At 44.4% G+C, this 25,525-nt stretch overlaps 1 protein-coding gene across 7 annotated transcripts in view; it reads left to right on the top strand.

Moving 5' to 3' along the window:
• Positions 1-20,057, top strand: part of ZHX1 (zinc fingers and homeoboxes 1) — a 31,088-nt gene extending 11,031 nt beyond the window's left edge. For 4 of the 7 annotated variants that reach the window (XM_061447777.1, XM_061447778.1, XM_061447776.1 and 1 more), the window contains 2 exons: positions 7,484-10,871; positions 19,186-20,057. In XM_061447777.1, the coding sequence (XP_061303761.1) occupies positions 7,701-10,325 (2,625 nt within the window). In that variant the 5' untranslated portion in view covers positions 7,484-7,700 and the 3' untranslated portion in view covers positions 10,326-10,871; positions 19,186-20,057. Of the gene's footprint in view, positions 1-7,483; positions 10,901-19,185 lie in introns of all 7 variants that reach the window. The other 3 variants (XM_061447781.1, XM_061447783.1, XM_061447782.1) reach the window with 3 other exon arrangements.
• The last annotated feature ends 5,468 nt before the right edge of the window (positions 20,058-25,525 follow it).

The following is a 25,525-nucleotide window of genomic DNA, read 5'->3' on the forward strand; positions in this document are numbered from 1 at the left end:
TGAGCAAAAGCCCATTGTAGCTTTAGAATCTTTAGAGGAGGTTCTAAAGAGTAGTTGCAGCCTTGATAATGTGCCTTAAAGTCTTCTCCTTGACATGCACTAACCTAGGCCCATGCAATAGAACTGTAATATTGGAGTTTTTCTGCTTTTAAAGCGATACTTTGAAGTGCTTGCTTTTTCTTCATCCACAAAATGTTGGCTCATAAAACACTTGACTTTATACATTTATTTCAAGTATTTTGGGAATCCTTTATGCATACTTAAACTATGGGTCTGTATCCTGGTGTATGCAGGTCTGTGTATACCTGTGGAGCATGTAGCAGTGTGTATTAGCGTCACCTGCTGAGTCCATTGTAAGCCCTTGTTTTCAGTTTCTTATGTTCATGGAAACAAGAATTTCTCACACATTGTTTCTATCTGGAGGCTGCTTTTGTTCTCTGTTCATTGAGTTTTGGGGAACATTCAGCTGGTTCAAGAGCAAAATTGACAAGAGTGAGAAGGGAAGAAAGGAGAGGAAGGGAGGCAATCTCAATGTGAAAGCCGTATTATCTCTCTTTCTGAACAGCTCTGTTCCTCAGGGATTTGACATAGGAACTTGAAACTTGGCAAGGCTCTAGCCCTGTGGTCTGAGAAATGCATTCCACTGTTTAAAAAATAAAAGGCAGAATTATGAGTCACTACCTTTCTGTATCCAAGGTAGAGTTTGCAGAATGTTTTGTTACCTGCTCTTGATCATTCTTTTATGCCTGTCATGCACACCTGCAGGCTGTTCTAAACCACCTGTATTCAATGGATTCTCTTCCTCCATCTGTCTAGGTTACTGTATTGGCATGCATCAGTGTAGTCCTTAAGCTGCTGCTGCTTCTTGTGCTCCTGTATATGCCACTGGGTAACCCCTGAGACCCGGTCCCACTTGCTCAAGGGTAGAGCACTCCCAATATTGTTCATTGCTGTTGAGAAGGTGTCATTTTGCTGCAGTGACAGGCAAATACTAAAGCAGATAGCAGCCGATCTGAAATCTGGTTTCCAATGTGACAAGGGCACGTACAGTGAGTTGCAATCAGTGGAGGAGGGGGAAAGGAGAGGGAGACAATCTGTGCTGAGCTGTGTCACCTTCAGAAGCGCGGGGGTTCCTGTATAGCACGAGGGATGATTAGAGGATGAGTCGGGCTATCTAGCAAGGGAGACCATCTGTAGGACTGCTGCTTTGGTGTCTGTAGAAGCGGAAAGGTGTCTGGGGACACGAGCTCTGGGAAGTGAAAGGAAGGTCTTGTGCTTGCAGCACTAGGCTAGGGCCTGGGAAAAGGGAGGTCTCCAGAAATTTCTTGTCTGGGAAAAAACAAAAAGAGGCAGATTCGAGTCAAAAGGAGCATTTTGTGAAATTATGTCTGTGCCAGATTATTTAATTTTAAAGAAAGAAGTCCCAGAAGAATCAAACCTTTTGCTTTGATGGTATAAGGAGAAACTTTTTTGCTCAACAATTTTTAAAATTAATAATGTTTTTACTGTCCTATTGTTTTTTTTTTTTTAAGCCAATATAAAACATTTTAGGGGTTAAATTAAATGTTTACTCAACCCAAAAGACATTTTAAAATCTTTTCGTGTCAATAACTGATTTCTTCCTCCTTTCCTTTTCCTATGTAACAGCACAGCAAGCAAAACAAACAGAGCTGTAACTATGCTAAAAAAGCATTCCTGCCTCTGCTGTCATTTTATTGAGTATGATAAGCATTTACAGAAGCCTGGTGCTCACTTTCAAGAACAATCACGCAGAGATATCTGATGTTAAGAGTACTGAGAGCTCACAATTTGAACTGAACATTTCAGTAGTAAAAGACCTGTCTATGTGAGGTTTAGCTGCAAGGTGACCAGATCATGTAGAAAATACATGCTGGTGTGACTTAAAAGCAGAGACATGCACCGTATATGTTAAAGGTACTTTCTCATCAGTGAACTGTGATTATTAAGTACTTGTAAATTGTGATCAGTAGCTTCTGTATGATCAGACATAAAAGCTGGTTATGGCTTTGGATGTCAGAAGCAATGGCACAAGTTACTGTGCTCATTGCAGAGTTACCTGGGGAATGTCTTGTTATGGAGAAAGATAATCTAGGGCATTTAGTGGTCACTTCTGGTCTGAAATTCTGAAGTTTACTTTGGAGGTTACCCATTAAAATCAGTGGGGAGAGGAGGTAACTGAGGAAGTCTGGTCCCATGTCCTGCAGCAGGCTCCTTTCAGCCTCTGCTCGGCTTCGTGTCTGCTTTCCAGTGCTCCAGAACAGGTCTGGCTTGCATACAGCCTGAAGCTGTGTGGGGGCAGGCAGCACAGCAGCCTTTGGGAGCTGCCTCCCTCGTCACAAATTGTAGTGCAGCAAGGACCCGAAGTGTTCCCGTAGCGCACGTGGAGTCCTGCTGAAATCAGTCCGACACGTTTTACTCTTGTGCTGAATTAGGCCTCATTTTAAAATGAGACTCAAAGGTGAATATTGCAAGGTTTAGATAGAGATTTGGGTTTATTTTCGAGTCAGTAAGCAGTAGTGCCCCTTGAACTTTGCAGATAATGAACAACTGAAGAAAATGGCACTATAAAACAAGTCCTTCACCCTTCTTGCTGAGAGGCAGCACAGGTCAGAGCAGATTAGCCTGTACTGGGCTCTGTGCAGAATGGGTTTTGACATGGATACATCTACTCTGAATAAATGGTAATAGAATGAGGCTAAACAAAAGATCAACAATTGCATATTGTCATGGATTAATCAGATGCTATAAGGAGAAGACAAAACAGCATTTTCTGTGTTGAGAGTGATCACAGGCAATTTGTAATCTGGGTGATTTTAAACATGAGAAGCAATTTCTATTGTTTCCTATTCTCCTGAGCCACCCTGTTTGTGCATATTCTTACAATCACATTACCTGGGTTTGGATGTTTTGTTGGCACACTTTTCCTGCACGCTGGATGGAAGTGTCATGCAGCGAGCAGGGAGAAATGCCTTCTCATAAACCATGCAACCTGAACACACAGCGAGCTCTTCCTGTAAACTCATTTATTTTCTTGCTGCATCACCTACTCCTGTTTGGGGACGGAAGGAAGAGGTGGGTAAAAAAATGGTTGCAAACAGGTTCTTTTAGGTGTGCCTTCTGCTGTAAATCCATTTGTCTCTTTCCAAACTATAATCAAAGGAATAGAAGGTTTCTGCCTGTATTTAGAACATATTTCTGTAAGTCTTTATCCAGATCTGCCATAGAAACAATTTTAAGTGTTGAATTCCACTCTGAAATAAATCTGTCTTAATGTAATTATTAATTAGCTGGGAATATTTAATGTTTATGGTCTGTTTCTGGAGAGCATTGTTCTGTGCAGTTGCCTGCTCAGAGATATAATATAAGGTCCTGGACCTCCCCAAATATACCTGCACGTACCTTTTTATGTTTCTGGGAAAATGCCTGTTTCCTGGGCTGTTTTTTCTGGGGATGTCAATTGTAAGAAAATCTGAGGTAAAATGACCGAAGGGGATCACAGGGATGAATGTCTTGAGGGATTAAGAGTGCAGCTAACTGAAAGGTTCTCTTCAGATTCTTTCATTGAAAAACGCTGCTTTTGACATAAAGCAAACACTTGGCGTATTTAATTACAAACCAAATTGCACACTATAATGTCAGTATTAGCAGGGAGGGATAAAAATGCAGTCCTGCTAAAAATAGAAAATCTTAAACAATATTAAGTCATGCATTTGACCCTAAAGTATGTAAGGGACAAGCCAAAGCAATCTCTGAACCATTAGTGATGATCTTCAGGAATTCATGGTGGATGCAGGGAGGTCTCAGCAGACTTGATACAGGCAAACAGAGTCTGGTTAAATGAGGAGAGGCATGAGCAGAGGAGAAAAACTGAACTGGGAGGGAATCACAGGCTGGTTAATGGGATCTTCATTCCCAGAACCATACTGGAAAAATCTGCTAAAAAAGCAGTCTGTAGAGCCTAGAGAATTGTAACAAGGTTCTGGAATGGGTGGATTTGTCAAAACCAGACTATGTGAAGCCAGTCTGATTCCACTTCTGCTGGAGTAATTGGCCTGCTGGAGCAGGATGTTGCAAACCTCACTAAAGTCAAGATACACAGCAAGGTCTCACATGGTCATTCCTGTAAGTGCTGGAGAAGTGATGTAGAGGAACTGAAGTGCATACTTGATGATGCATACTTGGTTTGATAAATTACTCAAGTGTGAGTACTTTTCATAATGCCCTGCTAAACTGAGAGAATGTGTCAGGGAGGGTGCTACAGATTGAATGAACCCATTAACACCAAGGAGAAGGGAATGGAGCTTTCTGTAAAGTCTGCAGAAGAAAGAAGGCTGGGAAGGGTTGTAAGCATCCTGCTTTGTTGGGATTTTAATGAATGCTGTCATAGCTCCTTCATAGGCTTGAATTAAACAGGGGTTTGAAATCATAGACTCATAGAATGGTTTGGGTTGGAAAGGAACTTAGGATCATCTAGTTCCAACCCTCCTGCAATGAGCAGGGAAATCTTCAGCTAGATCAGGTTGCTCAAAACCACGTCCAGCCTGGCCTTGAATGCCTCCAGGGATGGTGCATCCACCACCTCTCTGGACAACCTGTGCCAGTGTTTTACCACCCTCACAATAATTTCTTCCTCACGTCCAGCCTGAATCTCCCCTCTTTAGTTTCAGACCATCACCCCTCATCCTGTTGCAACAGACCTTGCTAAAAAGTCTCTCTCTGTCTTTCTTATAGGCCTGTTTTAAGAACTGAAAGGCCTCAGTAAGGTCTCCTCGGAGCCTTACCTTCTCCAGGCTGACCAACCCCAGCTCCTCATAGGAGAGGTGTTCCATCCCACTGATCATTTTTGTGGCCCTTCTCTGGACCCTCTCCAACAGGTCCATGCCTTTCGTGGACTGAGGGCCCCAGAGCTGGATGCAGTACTCTAGGTGGGGTCTCAACTACTACTGAGTATAGTTTAAAGACCATAGATGCAGCTTTCTTTTTCTGAGAGCTGCTTGCACCAAAGAAACATGTTGCTGTGTAGGTGAACAGTGGAAGAACAGGATGGTTCGCCATGAGTGAAACTGAGCCACAGCAAACAGAAATGTGATACAGAGATTGAACTAGAAGGCTGCAGGTGATGCAACGGCATGTGGAACTGTAGGCTTGCAGGCAGAGTGAACGCTATTGGGTAGATGAAGGGACTGGAGAAAAACACTGATTTGTTGGACTCGTTTCCCATTTTATTCCGTATCTCAAGCATGCTTCAGCACTGCAGGTCAGGTCAAACGTTGCTTTCACTTCTGCTCTCTGCCATCCCAGACTGGGAACCTCAGCAAGCCCCTAAGCTCACACAGACTGCCCTGCGTATAGATCCTACTACATGCTGTGCTAGGGCTGAGGCACTGCCGAGTACCACAGTCACTTCTCACACTGCAACTTCAGTCAGCAAAACTCGCTGTTAAGTAGCTTTTGAAAATGGGCATTTCTGGCATTTCTGAGATTTTACTCAAGATCCAGAGGATTAGGTAATACCACCCAGCTCTGCCCCAGGAGCATTGCCCAACGTTGAGTCTTGGCAGATGGCCGTCTTTTGTCAAGAGCCCTCCAGCCCCACGGAGAAGCAGCACAGTTAATAATGCCCTACCTCTCATCCCTCAGGATGCTGAGACAGATGGATCCGTTTAGCTTTGCTTCATGGTTCTCTCACTGCAAAGGTAAATGAGATGGCCTGCAATACATAGTTTGTGTATGTGTTAAATATCTTCTGCATGGTTTTACAGACTGCCAGCATTAACTTGTGCAAAAAGGGTATCTTTCAATGTCGGTGCTATTAAATAATTGTCATCCTGGAATGATGATTGCCCAAGATTTATTGAGCATTGTCAGTGTCCTCAATGCCATGTAACCGTATCCTTGGCATAAGAAGCCTGTCCTGTCAGGCTGTGTACTTTGGATGTAGGCACAGTAGTAGTGCAGAGGGTGGCTGTTGAGAACATTTGGGGAGGATTCTTACAACAAAGTGAGGTGAGGCACAGTGTTTCCAAAACAGCTTATGGAGCAGCACTGGGTGACAGCTGTAAAGGAGCACTTCTGTCTTTTGCCTGAGGAAAAAATGTGTAGCTAAGAATTACTTATTTTTCTTCCTATCCCATACTCAGAGAAGGCTGTACAGTGAAAAGTAAGTTGGTTTTCTCCCCCTTCTTCCCATTCCTCCTAACTGCCTTTCTTCCTTTTACACTGTTCTTTTTCCTTTAAGACTTCGTCGTAAACAAAGCTTGTCTTCTGTTTTTAACCTTTTACATGCTGTTCCCTTTCTAAACCTTCTGAATCAGTTGCTGAGTGTTCCCCTTGTACTTGAGAGTGCCCTCACTTTGGCAAGTTGCTGATGTTCCACTGTCTAAAAATTCATGTACCAATGGGATTTCTGGTATGAGAAATCAGTGTCTGATTTTATTCTGAGAGGAAGATGATTAGAGTTTATAACCCTCTGCAGAATTTTATGCATCAATTCCAGCAGACGAGTTGTGGTCCCTGTGGGATAAAATTCACTCCAGTCCATGCTATTTGAGATTACATTTATTCTCTGAATTTCCGCAGGCCTCAGCTCTGTTTGGAGGTACTTCAGTTTTCCTAAAATTATTTACATAAATTTGTGTGGCTCCTGCTTGTTATAGCCCTCTTTAATGCTTTTTCTCTCTGGCAGAGTTCACACAATCAGTCATGTCCTTGTTAATGCATAGAAGCATGAAAACAGATTTTAGTTAATTGCTATGTGCTAGTAATCAGATTTGATTGGCTTGGGATTGGTCTTCAATTGGAGAATGACATTTGGGGAGCTAGGAAGAAAGGATAGTCATCCTCTGTCTGTCAGAGTGCCTTAAAAAGGCATTGTTTTGCCTGTTTCCAGACTCGGGAGGCCCTGCATATGATCATCCTTGTGTGTATAAGGCAATAGAAGAAGACTCTAAACCTGCCTTTCCTAGGACCCTTCCCAGCCTCTGGCATGGAAGACATGACAGACTTAGTAGCGGAGGTGTCATACTGGGGTTGAGTTTGTTATAGGAAGGACTTGAGCTCACAAAGCAGTGGAGAGAAGTTGTCGTAACTTAGGCAAAGCAGTTTGCAGCTGAGACTGGAGAAATCACACAGGACAACTGACCTCAGCACTGTGCCAAAAAAAAGGGCTTCTGAAGAAAGGGAAATGGTCAGAAAATCACCTGGTTTACACCATTCTGCATTTTCTGCCTTTCACTGCATTGACGTGAATTAAAACGAGTTTCAGGCTGTGATAAGTGGATTGGATTTTGCCTTTCTTAATTTAGCTTTGAGTATATCTTCTTGGAATGGGTCTGCTGGGTTTCAGGGGATGAACAGTGGCAGGCTGAACCCAAAGGACTGAATTCTCTTAAGCCGTAAGATGTAGCAGAATAGAAGCTACTTTTTAAATTGAACTAATTCCACTGTCTCTTCTTTGCTGCAGGTGGTGGATGTGGACTTTAAAACAGTGTGTCTCAACATCTCATCCTCAACTATCAATTTTTAATCTGATTGCACTACAAAAGGAAAGCTGCTAATGGGATAAATGTTGAGACTTTACAAGAACTGACTTGAAGTACCGAAAGCCATTATTATTAATCAGGAAGAGCTTGAAGCTAAGTCCGTATCTGACCAGTCAGCATCATTTTCACATAACAGGCATGGCAAGTAAAAGGAAATCAACAACACCATGCATGGTCTTAGCCAACGAGCAGGATCCGGATCTAGAAATGGTATCGGACTTGGAGGAAGGACCACCTGTGCTCACGCCAGCAGATAACCCGACAGCAGAGAGCGTAACGAGTGATGAGGATGCCCATGAGTGTGTGGATTCAGACAATCAGAAAAATACAAGTAAAGTCGAAGGTGGTTATGAGTGTAAATACTGTACTTTTCAGACTCCAGATCTCAATATGTTTACTTTTCATGTGGATTCAGAACATCCCAACGTAGTATTAAATTCATCCTACGTTTGTGTAGAATGCAATTTCCTTACCAAAAGATACGACGCTCTCTCGGAACATAATTTAAAGTACCACCCTGGAGAGGAGAATTTTAAATTGACCATGGTGAAACGTAATAATCAGACAATCTTTGAACAAACAGTAAATGATCTCACTTTCGATGGGAGTTTTGTTAGGGAAGAAAACGCGGAACAGGCTGACTCTGCTGAGGTCCCCTCATCGGGGATCTCAATTAGCAAAACTCCTATTATGAAAATGATGAAAAACAAAACAGAGACTAAACGTATTGCTGTTTTCCACAATGTAGCTGATGACATTCCTGGTGAAGAAAAGGGAACTGAAAATGAGCCAAACTCTGAAGAAGTAGTAGAAAACCCACCGCCGGCAGTTTCTGAGTCAAAAGCGAGCCATTCGGTTGTTGGCAGTGCAGCAGATGTGGCCAGTGCAGTGGTGACTCCAGCACCAGTGCTTCAGCCTGGGGTGGCACAGGTCATAACAGCTGTCACAGCTCCACAGAACTCAAACCTGATTCCAAAAGTCCTAATACCTGTAAATAGCATTCCAGCCTATAATACTGCTTTGGATAACAATCCTCTTTTGCTTAACACCTACAACAAATTCCCATATCCAACCATGTCGGAAATCACTGTTCTTTCCACTCAAGCTAAGTACACAGAGGAACAGATTAAAATATGGTTTTCTGCCCAGCGTCTGAAGCATGGTGTGAGCTGGACGCCAGAGGAAGTGGAGGAAGCAAGGAGGAAACAATTTAATGGCACAGTGCATACTGTGCCACAGACAATTACTGTTATTCCAGCACACATTTCCGCTGCTAGCAATGGTTTACCTTCAATTTTACAGACATGCCAAATAGTTGGTCAGCCAGGACTAGTTCTCACTCAAGTTGCAGGTGCAAACACGTTACCAGTAACAGCCCCAATAGCTTTGACTGTAGCGGGAGTCCCAAATCAAACACAGTTACAGAAGAGTCAGATTCACACTGCTCAGCCTATTGCGGAAACCAAACAAGTAGCTGCTGTTCCAGCCCCTCAGCCTATCAAAAATGAATCTGCCCTGATGAATCCTGACTCCTTTGGCATCCGAGCAAAGAAAACTAAGGAGCAGCTGGCAGAACTGAAAGTCAGCTACCTTAAAAATCAGTTTCCTCAAGATTCAGAAATCGTTCGGCTTATGAAAATAACGGGCCTGACTAAAGGAGAGATCAAAAAGTGGTTCAGTGATACACGCTACAATCAGAGAAATTCCAAGAATAATCATGGGATTCATCTCAACAGTGATTCATGTGCCACCATTGTTATTGATTCGAGCGATGAAATGAACGAGTCCCCAACGGGAGCCACTTCACAAAACAAGTCATCCTGGAGTGCTTTCCCTGATTTCACCCCACAGAAATTCAAAGAGAAGACTGCTGAGCAGCTGCAAGTCCTCCAAGCAAGTTTTCTTAATAACCCCATCCTTACCGAGGAGGAGATGAATAGGTTAAGAGCCCAAACCAAACTCACCAGGCGAGAGATTGATGCCTGGTTTATAGAGAAAAGGAAATCAAAGGTCTTGAAGGAAGAAGGAGCTGACTTGAATGAGAGCAATGCTGGCAGCTCAAAAGAAGAGGCTGGAGAAACATCTGTGGGAGATGGACCAGCAGGAGCGAAATCAGGGTGTTCCACTTCAAGCAAAATAGGCAAAAAATCACCAGAGCAATTGCACATGCTCAAAAGTTCCTTTGTCCGCACTCAGTGGCCATCTCCACAGGAATACAACAAGCTGGCAGAAGAAACTGGACTCCCAAGATCAGAAATTGTGAGCTGGTTTGGAGACACTCGCTACGCCTGGAAAAATGGTGGATTGAAATGGTATTATTATTACCAGAGCGCCAATGCAAACAGTCTGAATGGCCAAGGCTTTGCAAGGAAGAGAGGGAGAGGAAGACCAAAAGGGAGGGGGAGAGGCAGGCCTCGGGGGAGGCCTCGGGGAAGCAAGAGGTTAAATTGCTGGGACAGAGGTGTGTCTGTCATAAAGTTCAAAACTGGAACAGCAATCCTGAAGGACTACTACATGAAGCACAAATTCCTTAATGAGCAAGACCTTGATGAACTGGTAGCCAAATCTCACATGGGATATGAGCAGGTCAGAGAGTGGTTTGCAGAAAGGCAGAGAAGATTAGAACTTGGAATAGAGCTGTTTGATGAGAATGAGGAGGAAGATGAAATGTTGGAAGAGCAGGAAGATGAGGAAGAAACCGATGATAGTGATACTTGGGAGCCCCCCCGACATGTTAAGCGTAAACTTTCAAAGTCAGATTGATGTGCAGTTTGGGATTTGGGGCCAAAAACCTATTAATGGGTTTGATGTTATGGTGAAGAGCCAGATGATTTCTTCATGGCCTTCAGTTTAGCAAGCACCTGCTTAGCATCTTTCTTCCACCTAAAAGAACCTGAGCAAGATGCAACCTGCAAGATGCAACCTGCAAGCAGGCAACAACTATTTGCTTCCTTACTACAAGAGGTGGACATCCTCAGGCCTAGCCTAGGACATGGGATTACAAATCGGATCCAGTTCAGCTCCTCCTCTTCCACATTACTGATGGGAAGGTTCATGTTCATCATTCACCTGACTGCTTCTCAGTATTTAATTGCCTTATGTTGTTTAATTCCAAAACCACCACAGACTCATTTTTTTTGTTGCTGTAGAACATTGCTCACGAAGGAGGAACATACAAAAACCTAAGATGGCTTTTTGCAAACATCGCTTCACCTGAAAGGTTTCAAGGCCTGGGTTTATTTCTTAAGGAAAGAGTTCAAAACAAAAGAGAAGGGGAAAAGTGTGACAAAGGAATCAATGAACCTAGGGGTGAGGATGGCTTGGTTTAAGAAAATGAGGTGATCTTGGCACCTTTTGTGTATCTTCAGAGTGTTTTGGGTTTACAGAACTTGTGCTGAAATGTTACTTGTTGATAATTATGAGCTAACTGAATGAGTCTAATGCTAGAAGATGCTTTTTGTTACATTTAATCAGTGTATCCTACACCAGTTTAATTTAAATGCCTGACAGACTTGATGCAGTTGATAGTACCATTCATTTTTAGCTTGTGCATTCTTTCATTTGTTGGAAATGGTAAGAAAAGTATGTGTATTTCTAGCTAAAAAAAAAGTAATTCTTGAAATCTTACACGAATTTGAAGGTAAATGTGAGGTGGAAAGTGCCTAAAAGGCATTCAGAGTTGCTTATGGGGGTTGTAAGAATACACAGATACAGAGATGCAGAGTGTCTTTGAGTGCTCTTAAGAAAGGTTTTCATGTAAGTTGTGGCCATGACATGATGTTTAATTCTCAGACAAAATGAAGTTATATGGCTTTTAGATGCTTAGGAATGATAAACACACCAGTGTTTAATTGTTCCGCAGCGATAGCCCAGCTGAATGACGTGTGTGCAAGTTTAACTTAAATTCATCCTGATGGATTGAGCTCGCCGCTATGCTGGTTGTTCTTAGGGCTGCTGGGTGAACGCACTTAACTTCTACGGGAGGTTTGATCTGCCTGAACTGAACTGCAGAAGTAGTTTAATCTGATGTGGAACATCCACATCTTGAATAAGCGTCTTTAAAACAGGGGGAGAAAGGCCATTTTGTCTCAAGACGTTGAAGTTGTCGTAGATTTTGAATTAGCAACTGAAAACCAGGCCAAATTCACAGAAGTTAGTTTAGGCAGATAGATGGCATTCCATAGAACTGGTGCATTGAGGAAGAGTAGGTTGTGTTCTTGCTACTGTCAGTCTGCATTTTTTAGGGGTAAGTTGCTTTCTATTTAGATGTCAAAAGATGATGAATTGGTGCTGTTGTCACCAGCATTGTCTGCTCTTACACTGCACTAATGGAAAGGATGCTTGCAATGTCCTTTTGCAAACCTGTCAGCATCTTCTCTGTAGGCTTCTGCATGTGATGACCTATGAGAGGTTAGCATCGGGAAAATGTGTCCCAGTGATTCCACATCTCCAGGAACCGATTCCAGGATTATTCCTTCTTTCTTCCTGGGGTAACGGTCAAAGGACCAAGAAAGTCATTTTAGTCATGATTTTCTGAAGCAGAGGAGTCCGTGTTAGATCTTGTTTTCCTACGTGAATGTGGGTGAAACCCAGGTCAAAGCAACAAAGGGAATAACGTCCAACAAAGAATACTGTTAACCTCCTGGATTCGCCTTCCTTTGTGGTTGCTTTAGCTGCCTTTCTGCTCCCAGATTGAACAGGTTGCTAGAGTTGCAGGAGGATGTTCTATATGAAATCCATTTTACCAGGGTGAGCTTTAGAGAGTGCTGGAAAGAAAAGGGCCACGGCTGTTGGTGTGAGAGGTGAATTTTATGTGAAACTAATCCCTGGCTTCCATGACTGAAATTGTTGAGGCACAAAGGAGCCATGGTGCTAGGGAGAGATAGCTCAGAAGCCCTCAGATTAACTTGGGGGGGGGGGGGGGGAAAGCAAAACTGTGTTGTCAGCTTATTTCACTGGAGTGTTTATGGCTCTGGACGTGAGGTGGTGGTGGAGAGATCAGGATCTGGCCTTTTCAGCTTTGGCTGTTACATGTGGCTGGGAGGTATTCTTGTTTGGCTGGTAATGGTATGGATGAGGCTGTTGTAGATGCCAGCAGATAGAAGAAAGATTCTCCACTGGGAATACGGTGCTTGCTGAGTTGGAAAGGGCAAAGCTAGTAGGGAAGGAGATGCTCTTTTTAAGTTTCCAAAAATATTAGAGCAAATCCTTAAAATCCTTGGGAATATGCCTCTAGCGAGCAAAGCCTGCAGTTGCCTGAATGCATAAGACTGACCCAGAATTAATATTCTTCATAAAAAAACAAACAGAAAACCCTCACCCAAGCAACCTGTCTAAATTAAGAGCTCATTTTTTTGTTAGCAGAGAACTGCATTTAGGTTACATTAAATCTGACCTTCTTTACAAGATGGGAAAAGATAAGGATCCAACTTAATTATACGATCAAACTGGGAAATCTTCCATCTTGGCAGTGTTCTGTTAAATAACACTCAGCTACAATGGCAGGCCTTAGCACATCTGGTCTGGAAAACACAGGAAGAGGAAATACATTGTTTATCAGACTAAATATAGTTGGATTGGACATATTCTGTCAGTGGAACAGTCAGAGATGGTGGCTGATGTATACCGGGCCAGATTCTCAGTTGTAAGTATTACAGTTCCATGTATTCCACTGGTTCTAATGGTATTTACAGCCCACTGAGGAACATTGTTTCTTTGCACAAAGTAAAATTGAAATGTAACCATGTGCTGTGGGTTGGCTAATGGGAGATGCAGAGTTACCCACGTTTCCTTTGGGCTACATGCACATATTAAGCCTTTCAGTTGTGCCAAGGATGAGAAAAATCTGGGTGGGCTCACCCTGAAGGCAGTACTTGGCATGTATTTGTTATTGCTCATAATCATAGAATCATAGAATAGTTAGGGTTGGAAAGGACCTTAAGATCACCAAGTTCCAACCCCCCTGCCATGGGCAGGGACACCTCACACTAAACCATGTCACCCAAGGCTCTGTCCAACCTGGCCTTGAACACTGCCAGGGATGGAGCATTCACAGCTTCCCTGGGGAACCTATTCCAGTGCCTCACCACCCTAACAGGAAAGCACTTCCTCCTTATATCCAGTCTAAAATTCCCCTGTTTTAAGTTTTAACCCATTACCCCTTGTCCTATCACTACAGTCCCTAATGAAGAGTCCCTCCCCAGCATCCCTATAGGCCCCCTTCAGATACTGGAAGGCTGCTATGAGGTCTCCACACAGCCTTCTCTTCTCCAGGCTGAACAGCCCCAACTTCCTCAGCCTGTCTTCATACAGGAGGTGCTCCAGTCCCCTGATCATCCTCATGGCCTTCTCTGGACTTGTTCCAACAGTTCCATGTCTTTTTTATGTTGAGGACACCAGAACTGCACACAATACTCCAAGTGAGGTCTCACAAGAGCAGAGTAGAGGGGCAGGATCACCTCCTTTGACCTGCTGGTCACGCTCCTTTTGATGCAGCCCAGGATGTGGTTGGCTTTCTGGGCTGTGAGCACACACTGCAGCCGGCTCATGTTCATTTTCTCATCAACCAACACCCCCAAGTCCTTCTCTGCAGGGCTGCTCTGAATCTCTTCTCTGCCCAACCTGTAGCTGTGCCTGGGATTGCTCCAACCCAGGTGTAGGACCTTGCACTTGGCATGGTTAAACTCCATGAGGTTGGCATCAGCCCACCTCACAAGCGTGTCAAGGTCCCTCTGGATGGCATTCCTTCCCTCCAGGGTATCAACCGAACCACACAGCTTGGTGTCATCGGCAAACTTGCTGAGGGCGCACTCAATCCCACTGTCCATGTCAGTGACAAAGATGTTGAACAAGACCGGTCCCAACACCGATCCCTGAGGGACACCACTCGTTACTGGTCTCCAGCCAGACATTGAGCCATTGACCACAACTTTGTGTGTGTGGCCATCCAGCCAGTTCTTTATCCACCGAGTGGTCCATCCATCAAATTGATGTCTCTCCAATTTAGAGACAAGGATGTCGTGTGTGACAGTGTCGAACGCTTTGCACAAGTCCAGGTAGATGCCATCAACTGCTCTACCCCTGTCCATCAGTTCTGTAGCCCCATCATAGAAGGCCACCAAATTGGTCAGGCAGGATTTCCCCTTAGTGAAGCCATGCTGGCTGTCACCAAGCACCTTGTTGTTTTTCATGTGCCTCAGCATGCCTTCCAGGAGAACCTGCTCCAAGATTTTGCCAGGCACAGAGGTGAGACTGACTGGTCTGTAATTCCCCGGGTCATCCATTTTCCCCTTCTTGAAAATGGGGGTTATATTTCCCTTTTTCCAGGTGTCGGGAGCTTCGCCTGACTGCCAGGATTTCTCAAATATGATGGCCAGTGGGTTAGCAACTTCATTTGCTGGCTCCTTCAGGACCTGCGGATGGATCTCATCAGGACCCATGGACTTGTGCACGTTCAGATTTTTAAGATGGTCTCGAACCAGTTCCTCTCCTACAGTGGGCCCAAGGTCTTCATTCTCACAGTCCCTTCCAAGACTTGGGTGGTGTGGTCAGAGCATTTGCCAGTAAAGACCAAGGCAAAGAAATCATTAAGAACCTCAGCCTTCTCCAAATCCTGTGTAGCCCCCTCAGAGCTTCCTGAGGGGGACTATGTTCTCCCTAGTCTGTTTTTTATTTGCTATGTACCTGTAGAATCCCTTCCTGTTATCCTTAACATCCCTAGCCAAGTTTAATTCAACTGGGCCTTAGCTTTCCTAACCTGGTCCCTAGCTTCCCAGACAACATCCCTGTACTCTTCCCAGGCCGCCTGTCCTTGCTTCCACTTTTTGTCTGTTATTTCTGTTTGAGCAAACAGAGTCTATTGATTACCAGTTTATTTTGTTTACAGCATGTGTGTATTTGCACTGCATACTGGGAGGGAGTGAAATTCCTTCTGGAGGCCTCTCGTATGAGGACTGACAGGAGAAGTATTGGAAAACTCAGCATGCTGGTGTATTTTATCTGGGACTTGTAGTTGTGCGTGGTGGGAACTCAAAGCTTCTGGTAGCAGTGGTGTAGCCAACCTTAGGCTGCTGTGCTCCTTACCTAGGTACTCAAGACACACTGAGTAGTCACCCAAGAGAAACAGAAATCACCTGGGTGCAGGATAAGGCACCTTCTCATCCTCCCAGTTACACACAGGAAACTTCCTCAACTTAAGCACATCAGCAAGTGTCTCAGTGGGTGATGAATGTGAGCATCTCAGTGCTCACTGGCAGTGCACCTCTGCAGCATGGCTCCCTCTTGTAGCTTACACACACTTCCAAGCAAGATGCTTGGAAGTCACTTGGACTGAGCTGTGTTGACAGTGGGGACGTAAGGGTCAAGAAAGTCCATCTACCCTGGGGTGGGTGTCCATGCAGGGTTTTGTTGATTTCCCTGTGGGGTGAAGAACTGTGTATCGATGAGCCTGTGCTATGGCTTCTCTATTTCTGTGCAGCTTCACCTCTTGGGTTTGGGCTGGTTATGAGCCAGGTTTCAGTGACTGTCATTGACACTGATATAAAGAAACTCCGATCTTGTTCAGATCTCACCTCTAGGCAGCTGGCTTCTCAGTCTTCCTTAGGAGCAGTTTCAGAACTCAGTTGTGAGCAGCACTTCCTTTAGAGCTAAGGTAGACCTTTCCTCTTCATCTGCTGTTTCTGCCAGAAGTACCTGATCTGATGATGCTAGTTAACTGATGTCTCTGGAATTCAGCTAAAGGGAGAATAAAGGTGATCCTTTGCCAGAATGGAGAGGGAGGACTAAAAGGAGGCAAGCAGTGTTAAACGAGGTGAGGCATCCCACCTTCAGTGTATTGTGCTGCTTCAGGGCATGTTTTGCTCTTGCTTCTGAGCACAATGAAAGAGCAGGGTTCCATCTTAAATAGTGCTCTCTTCCCAGTATCAACCTCTGAATGACTCCAAGGTTAGTGTTTGTTGTAGAAAGAAGGTCAGACCTATCCCTCCCTAGAGGTTTGAATGAACTAACAGAGTACTGGCTTATAAGAAGAGGAAAGAAGGGAAAATGCCAAACTTGAAGGCTCTGACTTTTACTTGCCCTGCAGAATTTACTTACCTAGAAGCTGATAAGCAAAGCAAGTTTTTCTCTTGCTCTCCTGACAGAACAAGTAAAGTATTGCACTCACTCATTTTGAGCACACGGAAATCTCTGCTTTGTTTTGAATGCAGAGGAAAGATACCTAACACCTCATGATTAGAATTTAGTGGATTATCTCTAATACACTCTAGTAAATGAGGCCATTCCCTTTTTTAACCTCGCCCAGGACCATTTTCAAACCTGCTTTTTCATGACATTATATGCGATGTGGGATCTGGCTGTAACTTTGATTATTGGGAAGGAAACTCATGCAGTGCCTGCATATGATTGCTGACTTTGGGCAAAAGCCCATTTTCTTCCTGCTCACCAAGGAACTCGTGAGGCAGGCGAATGCATTCCCTTGTCCTCTGCAGAGCAGAGAAAGCATTTCTGGAGCCCAGACAAAGTGATTCATGGCCTTACGCAGCCCCCATAGGCCAAAAAGCCCAAAGATGCATTCACTCTCCTCTTCCTCCTCCGTTTCCTTCTGAAACGAGAACACAGCAGTTAACTCTGACATCTTGTCTCTGGCTGCTGAGTAACCAAGCTATACTTAAAGGTGGGGAGCATTTTCCCTTTGCACTTAATGGAGTACTGTGTATTCAGGCTGGATGTCAGTATTTGCTTCTGTAAATAGGATAGTGTTGATTTGCGTCCTCCACCGGAGTCCCGTATCTGTCTATATTCATATCTCCCAAGGAGAGAAGATAATGTTTAAGCTTCTGTAATATTAAATATCACTGCCCTAACCTGAATGCACAGAAGTGGAGTGCAATGAAATATAGCTACTTTCTTTGATTTAATTTATTTTTCTTGGAAAATAATTTTGCCTGTGTTCAGTAGTAATGGAAAGATAGTGTCGATGATCAGAAAGCAGTAAAACTGTTGAGAGTTGGCCATAATACTTGGGATAAGTGTGTAAATTAAAGGTGAGAAGGGCTAATAGAGGGCTTGGTTCCCTGCACTGAACAGTGCTGGGCTACACCTGTATCAAGCTTGTGATATCCTAGGATAAGTAGATTTACCAGGGAGCTTAACACAAGCTTATCACTCAAGCTACTTGAGGTTTGCTGATGTGTTAAAATTACATAGGAAAAGATTTTAAAATGAAGGTTGTAACAGAAAGTGAAAAATCCCCTCAGCAGCTTCTTACACCCACTCCAGAGCTCAGATTTCTGTGCAGCTTTCTCACATTTAAAGAAGGGATGTTCCAAAGCACAGGTGGGTTATAACCAGTGTTTTCAGGGTTAATGGTTGGAGCGCTCGGGGGGGTTTTCTCCTTCTGTAGTGAAGAGCATCTGCACTTTTCCAGTCATTGCAAAACCCACTTAGACAACACTGTAAGATGTAGAGTGGTAACTGAGGATCCTGTAGCACTTCTCCAGAGTTAAGGTAGGATTTGTCTGATCACATATTGATGTCTGCATTTGAGCAAGACACCCCTTGTCAGCATACCCAGCGAATGCAGGGCTGCCCACCCCACGTGTCTGCACCCTCAGCCCCACTGAGTGCGTGTGACATGTAGCTTGAGGGCAGTGACACTACAGACATCTGAAACTGGGTGAGATGGATCTTCACCTGGCTGGATCGCAGCACTGACTTTGGTGGTGTGGTTTGCAATGGTACTTACCTCTGCTTCCAACTTGGCGCTCATTGGGAAGTGTGAGGCCTTTTGGTTTGCTTTATTTGCCTTTGTTTTTTTCTTTTTTTCTAGAGCAGGTAGCACTAAGGTGGTGGATAAAGTAACTGGTCCTTGGTTATAATACTTGGCATAAAAATGATTTGGGGTTTCTCAAGTATTATAGAGATAAGGTTACTATATAAACATTGGACTCTGCATAACTTGGAATGTGTTAAGACACATAATACTTGTGTCACAGTTGATGAAAATATTTTCTTATGCTTATACAGTACTAGATACCTATCACAAAACTTTCCCTAAGGAATCTGCTGGAATGATGGGAGATTCTTCATCTGTGATACGAAATGATCAACTACAAGAGCTCCATTATGATTTTGAAATGTTCCCCCCACCTCCAGTTCCAGCTCACAGAAGTGTTCCCAGTTTTGCATAGTTGGGTCTCTGCATGTGTGCTTACAGTCTGTACAGAAATGCACTAAAATGAGTCGCCCTACCCGGGAAGGCTTTATATTGTATAGAAAACGTAGCACTGGGTACTGCTCTTCATGTGCACAGGAGAGTTACAGGTGTCGGTCTCGTTTACAGAAATGATGGCGCTTTGCAACTTTCTATAGTATATTGCAATATATTTAAATGTCCTGTTTGACATGTGAAATGAAATCAAGTCAATGCATTGTTACGTATTCGAAGTATGAGGAAGACGATTCACTAACGACCAGCAAGGCTTTTAGAAGGTGTCCGGAGTGTAGCCGTCTGTGTGATCTGTCTGGTGTCTGTGATGTTAAAGGAAGCAACAATACTGTCAGTGTTGAGAATGAAGAGTTTCTTTTGAATGATGCAATAGCTTACAGTGTCTTTCCTTTGTAGCTGCCCAGCGTGGTGAAGGGGAAGCAATTCTTGAAAGAGTTCAAGAGAACTGGTTAACTGTGAATGGGCCTAATCTTTCGTGAAACCAAGAACATTTTTGGACACACACAGGACTTGAATACTCAAAAGGATTGGAACTTAGTGTTGTGCCAAAGTTAAACTACTGCAGTTGGCAGAAGTTCTGCACTGTAAATAGAAGACTGATTAAAAGACAGCTTGTAAAAAACACACAAAAAATCAGATTTTAATACAGTACGTTTTTATTCTGATACACGATGGAAACAGTCTGGTTTAGACCTTTTTTGAAGAGGCTTCAGTGACCACTAGATTTTGTCCTCTTATATTTTGTTTGGCCTAATACTATATGTTCTAGTAAGATGGGCTTTACTGCCTGTGTTCTTTGATATGTGATTAAGCTTATAGCTTTGAGTGACCAAACATTTTACAGAGTAAAAGTTCTTAGAAACAGTATATAACGTAACTGATATTTTCTGTGTCTTATTTATCAGGCTCTGCACAAACTTGGGAAGTTGTGCTGGACTTGTACAACTCCTGTATGGGAACACAGCATACTTCTGGATGTTACCCCCGTAAGCCTTGGTGGCACTACGGATCTTGCCTTTGGATTTATTTTTGTTAGTTTTTTGAGGCAAAGAGATGATGGATGCTGCTGTAAGATATTTGTAGTATTTCCATTATTGCTTTCTGTAGCAATTACTGCTTTTGCTTCAACAGATAAAGAGAATAAATCAGAGAGAGGAAAATCCTGGAAGACGCTGGGAGAAGAAAAGGATCATGTGGGAACTGCTGAAAATAAACTTTGTACCAAAAATCTGAAAACAGAAGTAATAGAATAAATGTCTCCTTACTGAGCGCGTGTGGGTTTAAGAGGTGGTGTGGAAACCAGCAACGTGTCTGTATGAAACTGGCACAAACCACGTCTTCTCAAATGCCTTTTTTTGTCCCCGTTACACAAAACTGAATCTCACCGTTTCCTCAGATGCGTTGAATTTGGAGAACTGGCTTTTGGCTGTGCAGCCAGCGTGAGGTCAGCTTCACGTGCGTGTCAGTACAGCTGCTTGTTGCTGCACTGTTCTGCCGCGTCAGCAGGCCAAGGACGCTCACGTGGTTATTCCCATGAAGGCAGATGCTCTTTATTACTGCATTTAAAGTACTCGGGGTGGGAAGGGTAGGGGCGAGTGGGAACCAGCTCTCCATTTCAGCCAAGATGAGCACTTTCTGGTGAGCTCTGTGTCCCTCTGGCAAGCCCGACTTGCTGTCGCTCACACAAGCTCCCTGCTGTCTTGAATCAGTGGGACCCATCACACCGACTGCTTCAACTGTTGTGCTGCAACACAGTCTTCCCCTCAGGCATTGTGCCTCCAGACCTATCCCCGCCTGAAAACAAGGTGTTTATTGCGATAAAATCACTCCTGTGCTGTAGCATACTTCAGTCCCAAAAATCACATCCCTGGCTGAAGTAGTGACCTACGTACAGGCCTGGGGATGAGCGCCAGTCCTCTGTACAGCTTGGTGGCTGGCCAAATAGTTTTACTTGGTTCAGTGAAAAAAGGGGGAGGGAGAGAAGGAATGCTTATTCAAGAATCCGTCAGCTAATGAGGGAGTTATGGAAAGCCCTGGATTATGCACAGAGTCACCTTTTTTAAGGAGTTACCTTTTTTTGTTTACAGTGTTAGCAGTGATTCCAAAATGCTGCAATTCAGTCGATATTTTCACAAGGGACCAGCTGGCCTTGTGGGTTGTTTCCCCTCTCCCAGCCTCCTCTTCCTAGCCCCTTCCCTCTTCCATTTGTTTTCATTACAATATTGTCAACTACTATATTTAAGAATTTAAAATACCAAGTTACTTTGTGCACTGCCTTATTTTTCCTTTTACACCAAAACCTCTCCTCGAATGATGTTCAGTTGCTCCCTGTAGACTTGTCATTGCTTTGGAATACTGTTGGTGGTGGTCTTTAGCCTGTCGGTGGTGGTTTCTGACATTTTTGGTTGTTCAATGACTTGCACTTCAAATGCTGTAAAAGAAAACCTTTGAATATATTTATATGTTTCTACCACTATCATGTTGAACTATGAGCATTGTGGCTAATTCATCTCCCATGTGTGTTTCTTTACAGGCTCAGCACTGAGCTGATGTTCATTAACTTTATTTGGTAGAAGAAAGACAAGAGGGAAAAGGGGCATGAAAGCGTGTGTCACACCTAGTTGATTTGTGTCTTTGGGTGAAAATAAAGGTCAGTGCTGGCAGCAGTTCTCAGTGATTTTCAGTTTTCCTAAATGAAAGCCAAATAGGAAAAAACGTAATTGCAGTGCAGCCTGTCTTAAGGGACTCCCATGGAAGAGAGCCTACAGAACAGCCTCTCATAATGACATGTTATGAACCGAAGGAGACAGTACAAATAATAGTGCAATTGTAGCCGCTCTCAGTCCTTTCCAGCAGCCAGCCAGAGCCTCAGGTGAAGTCCTGCTGCAAGGGCTTCTGTACAAGCATCACCCCCAGCACCCACGATGTGTGATGGAGGTCGCTCATAGTTTTCCTTAGTGCCACCACAGAGTTAAAAACTGCATCACTGACGTACATTTTACAGTGTTCTTTGCTCTAAATCCATTTCACTTGCAATGATTTGGGGACGGGAGCAATTGTGGGCAAAGTCCGCTCTTGATTTCTGTGTTTGTTTGCATTTGTGCAAGTGCATTGAGAGGCGCTTTCCCTCATGCTTTCTGCGGGCACTGATGCTTGTACAAGGCAAATATGAAGCCCTAGAAGCTAAATTTATTAGCAGTTTCCACCGGTCCTTTCCAGCCGTGCAAGAGCTGCATGGGAAACGAGGCCCTGGAGAATCAACAAACAGTTTGGTTGGTTCCCTTGTGGAGGCAGCTTCTCCATATGGAAAAGGAGAGCGGGACTGGCAAAGCCCATGAGTTGTGAGGGGCAGTCCAGGGCAGTCCCAAGGTCAACTCCTTCAACATAGCATATTTGTTTCTGATTCTTTAGTTTTGTTTCTTTGTGCTCCTGCAAGAGAGCGGTGTTACAGGAGGTCAGCTCAGTTTAACAGATGTTATTACCATAGAGGTCTACAGCAGCCAGGGCTGGTGTCCTAAAGGAGTTAGCACCTGTGTTAGTCCTGAAAGCCACAGTAGTGAGGTTTTAACCAAGAGAGGTAATAAATCTGCTGTAGTCTTCACGGCTTGGTTTCATCACGGGTAACAATTAAGCAACAAGCATGACTGTGGCCAGGGGAAGTTAATGAGTTTTCAGGAGAACAGATAAAACTGAGAATAGGGGCACTGAGGGAAGCATATGAACTTCACTGCACCCCATAGCGAGTCTGTTGGAGTGTTTTCCCAGTTAGAGCAGTACATGAGGTATACAGCCCTTTGCCATGATTTCCGCATCCAGCTTGTAGCAACCATCATCAAGATATAGCCTCGGTGCTTGTACTACATGGCTGAGTGAAGGAGTTCAGGTCCATGATCCATGTCAGGGCTGGAATTATGCAGGGTTGCAGGGGAGGATCACTGCTTTAGGGTTCTCCCTGGTACCTGATCTTCCTCCTGCCTTTACACAAAGCTTTTTTCCTCTTCTCAGCAGCATTCTGGTCAAACCCAAGGGCGTGCTCATTGTGTTCATCATTTATCTTATCAGACAGAAAATAGTTGCAAACCCCATTAATAGCTGAACACATCTGTGCCTAGTGCACCCTTTTGGCAATAATGACTTTATTGGGTTTTGTGAGGCCTAGGGAGGGAAGGATTATGGCCTAATTAATATTGCTTGCCAGGGGTTTGAAAGGCTGAGCAGGCAATGAACCGCCTTTTGTGGGAGTGTGTTCTGATTGTCCTAAGGACCTCTAAAAAGCTTCTGGCTTCTGGTAACAACAGACAGTTCTTACTCTTTGACTGCCACGATGCATGGCCCATCCTCACTCATTTTTGTTGGGTCTTGCCTGGTGCCTTTCTGCTCAGCCACTGGCCTCTGTGCTGTCTGTTAATACTGCCCTGGTTTCGATGTAGTCTCTTCCATAGTGTGTAAGGATGCTGGAGCACTTTTCCTCTTCAGGGGTAAGGAGTCATTTTAATTCCTGTATTTCCCTTAGCTCAGACCTGGTTCCGCTTTCCTCAAGGGCAGATCTGGATGTAGCTTCTTCTCAGTCGCATTAGTTTCTCAGCTAGCTTGAGATGGATGGAAGTTCATCTGATCCCGCCAGTGCTTCTTTAAAGATGTACTGAGCTTGAGACAAGTATTCTTCTGAAATGTGGGTCAGTAGCTTCTGGGAGCTTTGGCTCAGGGGGGTCAGTCTTGCTGCCCCCAGTGGGAGCACTTAACTGCTTAAGGATTGCTCTTGAGCTCTGCAGTTGCACTTCAAACCATCATAGTAAGATACGCAGGAGCTCATGTGAGCTCCTGAGGGCTTGAACTGCAGTTTTGTTTGCAGTTAGTAGCAGTGATAACCTCTCTATGCCACTAGCCATGAAATGTTATTTGTACTACCCTCCCGCATTAGTCATGGGCAATATCCCCTTATGTGTGACACCGTGCAAAGAGGATGAAAGATGGTCTCTGCTGTAAAGAACTTGCAATCTAAATAAAAGGCAAGAGACAAGGACACAGCAAGACAATGTCAGCAAATAAAGAGCTGCTGCTCTTCTCTTTCCGTGGACATGTTTAGAGAAGAGCCTGTGTTATGACTGTCAAAAACTAATCTTCCCTCAAGGTACGAATATTTCACACTGTCTGCAAGAATCCGCTTAATGATTCAGGAGCCACCCATCCTTTGAGGAATGCTGCCTGTGGGCCCTACTGCCCCTTCGCTGCAGGCAACTCTTGCTTTGAGCAGGGAGCTAGTCTCTCTTTTGCTGTCTTCCAAAGGCAGCTCCTTTCCAGCACATTTTAATGAAGCTATAAACCATGTGAGAGCTGCATTATTCCTTAGCCGATGCGTGTGGGTAGTGCCTACCACGATAGGGCCCTAGTGCAGACTGAGGTTTCTTGTTTCTGCTGTGTGTGCTTGATGGTCTCTAAAACCTTTGTGGTGTGCGTTCTCCTGGCACAAGAGTGGCCTGGCTGTGGCGAGAACCCATGGAGGCTATCACAATATGAATAATAACATCAGTAACTAAAGAAGCACCGGGGGAGAATTCTTCTGAATTAATTTTGCCTCAGAGTGGAGTGGGAAGCAGGGAGAGGAGGGGATGATGGGATCTAGACAAGCTCTGTCTGCCATGCTGCATTTTCTTTCCCTGGCCAAAAGGCCTAGGCAATAGGGCAGTGTGACAGATTCCTGCCTATCGCTAGAGTTGTCTTCACTGCCCAGGCTTTCCCTGGGCTCACCCTGACTACAAGATGCAGCCTGTTCCTGCTCACTGAGGTTGAAGCTGGGTCACAGCACCTCAGCACTGTGTGAACAGCTGCAATAGGTTTGCTGATGTGCAGGAACCTGCTTGGTGACCACACTGTGCTGGAGCCCATTTGCTTTATTGGTCTGATGTTCATGTGCCAAGCCCGTGGTTTACGCTGCTGGTGGAGTAAGACCTTGGCTGCCTTTAGGAAGAGATTCATCACGGCTGCTTTTTATCCCCAAAGCTGCCTACACAGAGCAGCTGCAGCAGCGCAGGCTCTCGTAGGTAGGGCTTGTGCATTCCTGAGCCCCCTCAAAGCTGCCTCTTCCAGAGATGTTTTCTCCTGCATGAAGCCAAGGCTAACGGCACCACGGCAAATCATGCCGTGCAAACTCAGGCAAACGGCTTTGCTTAAGTACAGTGGGAATCTGTATTCTGGCAGCTACACTGATGACTCGTGTCTTAGGGGAGAAACTGAGCAAATCTCCGGTGCTGACAAGGCACAGGAATTTCCTAAAGTTGCATTTTTTTATTTCTGTAACTAATACATGAGGAGCCTTGTAAATGTTTGAGGAGAGGCAGGGGAAGGGGAGAGCCAGGCAAAGAGGAAGGAAGAAGAGAGGCAATATTAACGCCTGTGATTTAGGACTGAAACCATGCAGTCAGCTGCTAGGCCCCCTGTGTGGTGCTCCATAATCACTGCTCTCCTATCAGTGATTTACCAAAGGCATTCTCTGCATTGCAACACAGAGCCTTTGCAGACCACTCGGGGTCCTCTGAGGCAACCATGGCTGAAACCCTCAGCCCTGAAGGGCTCTGCAATCCAAGCTGGCAGCCAAGCGGCTGCTCTGGGATTTGCCCCTGGGTGTGCCTTGCTCTTTGTGTTTTACTCTGAGCTGGGGCCACATTTTGCTTTGATTACTCACGTTAATTTTTTTCTTCTTTTTGGTTCTTTATCATCGTGCTGGATTTTTGTGTTT

The sequence above is a fragment of the Pezoporus flaviventris genome, unplaced genomic scaffold (assembly GCF_033815535.1).
Source record: "Pezoporus flaviventris isolate CSIRO_AGI_PZ_B2104156 unplaced genomic scaffold, CSIRO_AGI_Pfla_v1 ptg000007l, whole genome shotgun sequence".
NCBI lineage: Eukaryota > Metazoa > Chordata > Aves > Psittaciformes > Psittacidae > Pezoporus > Pezoporus flaviventris.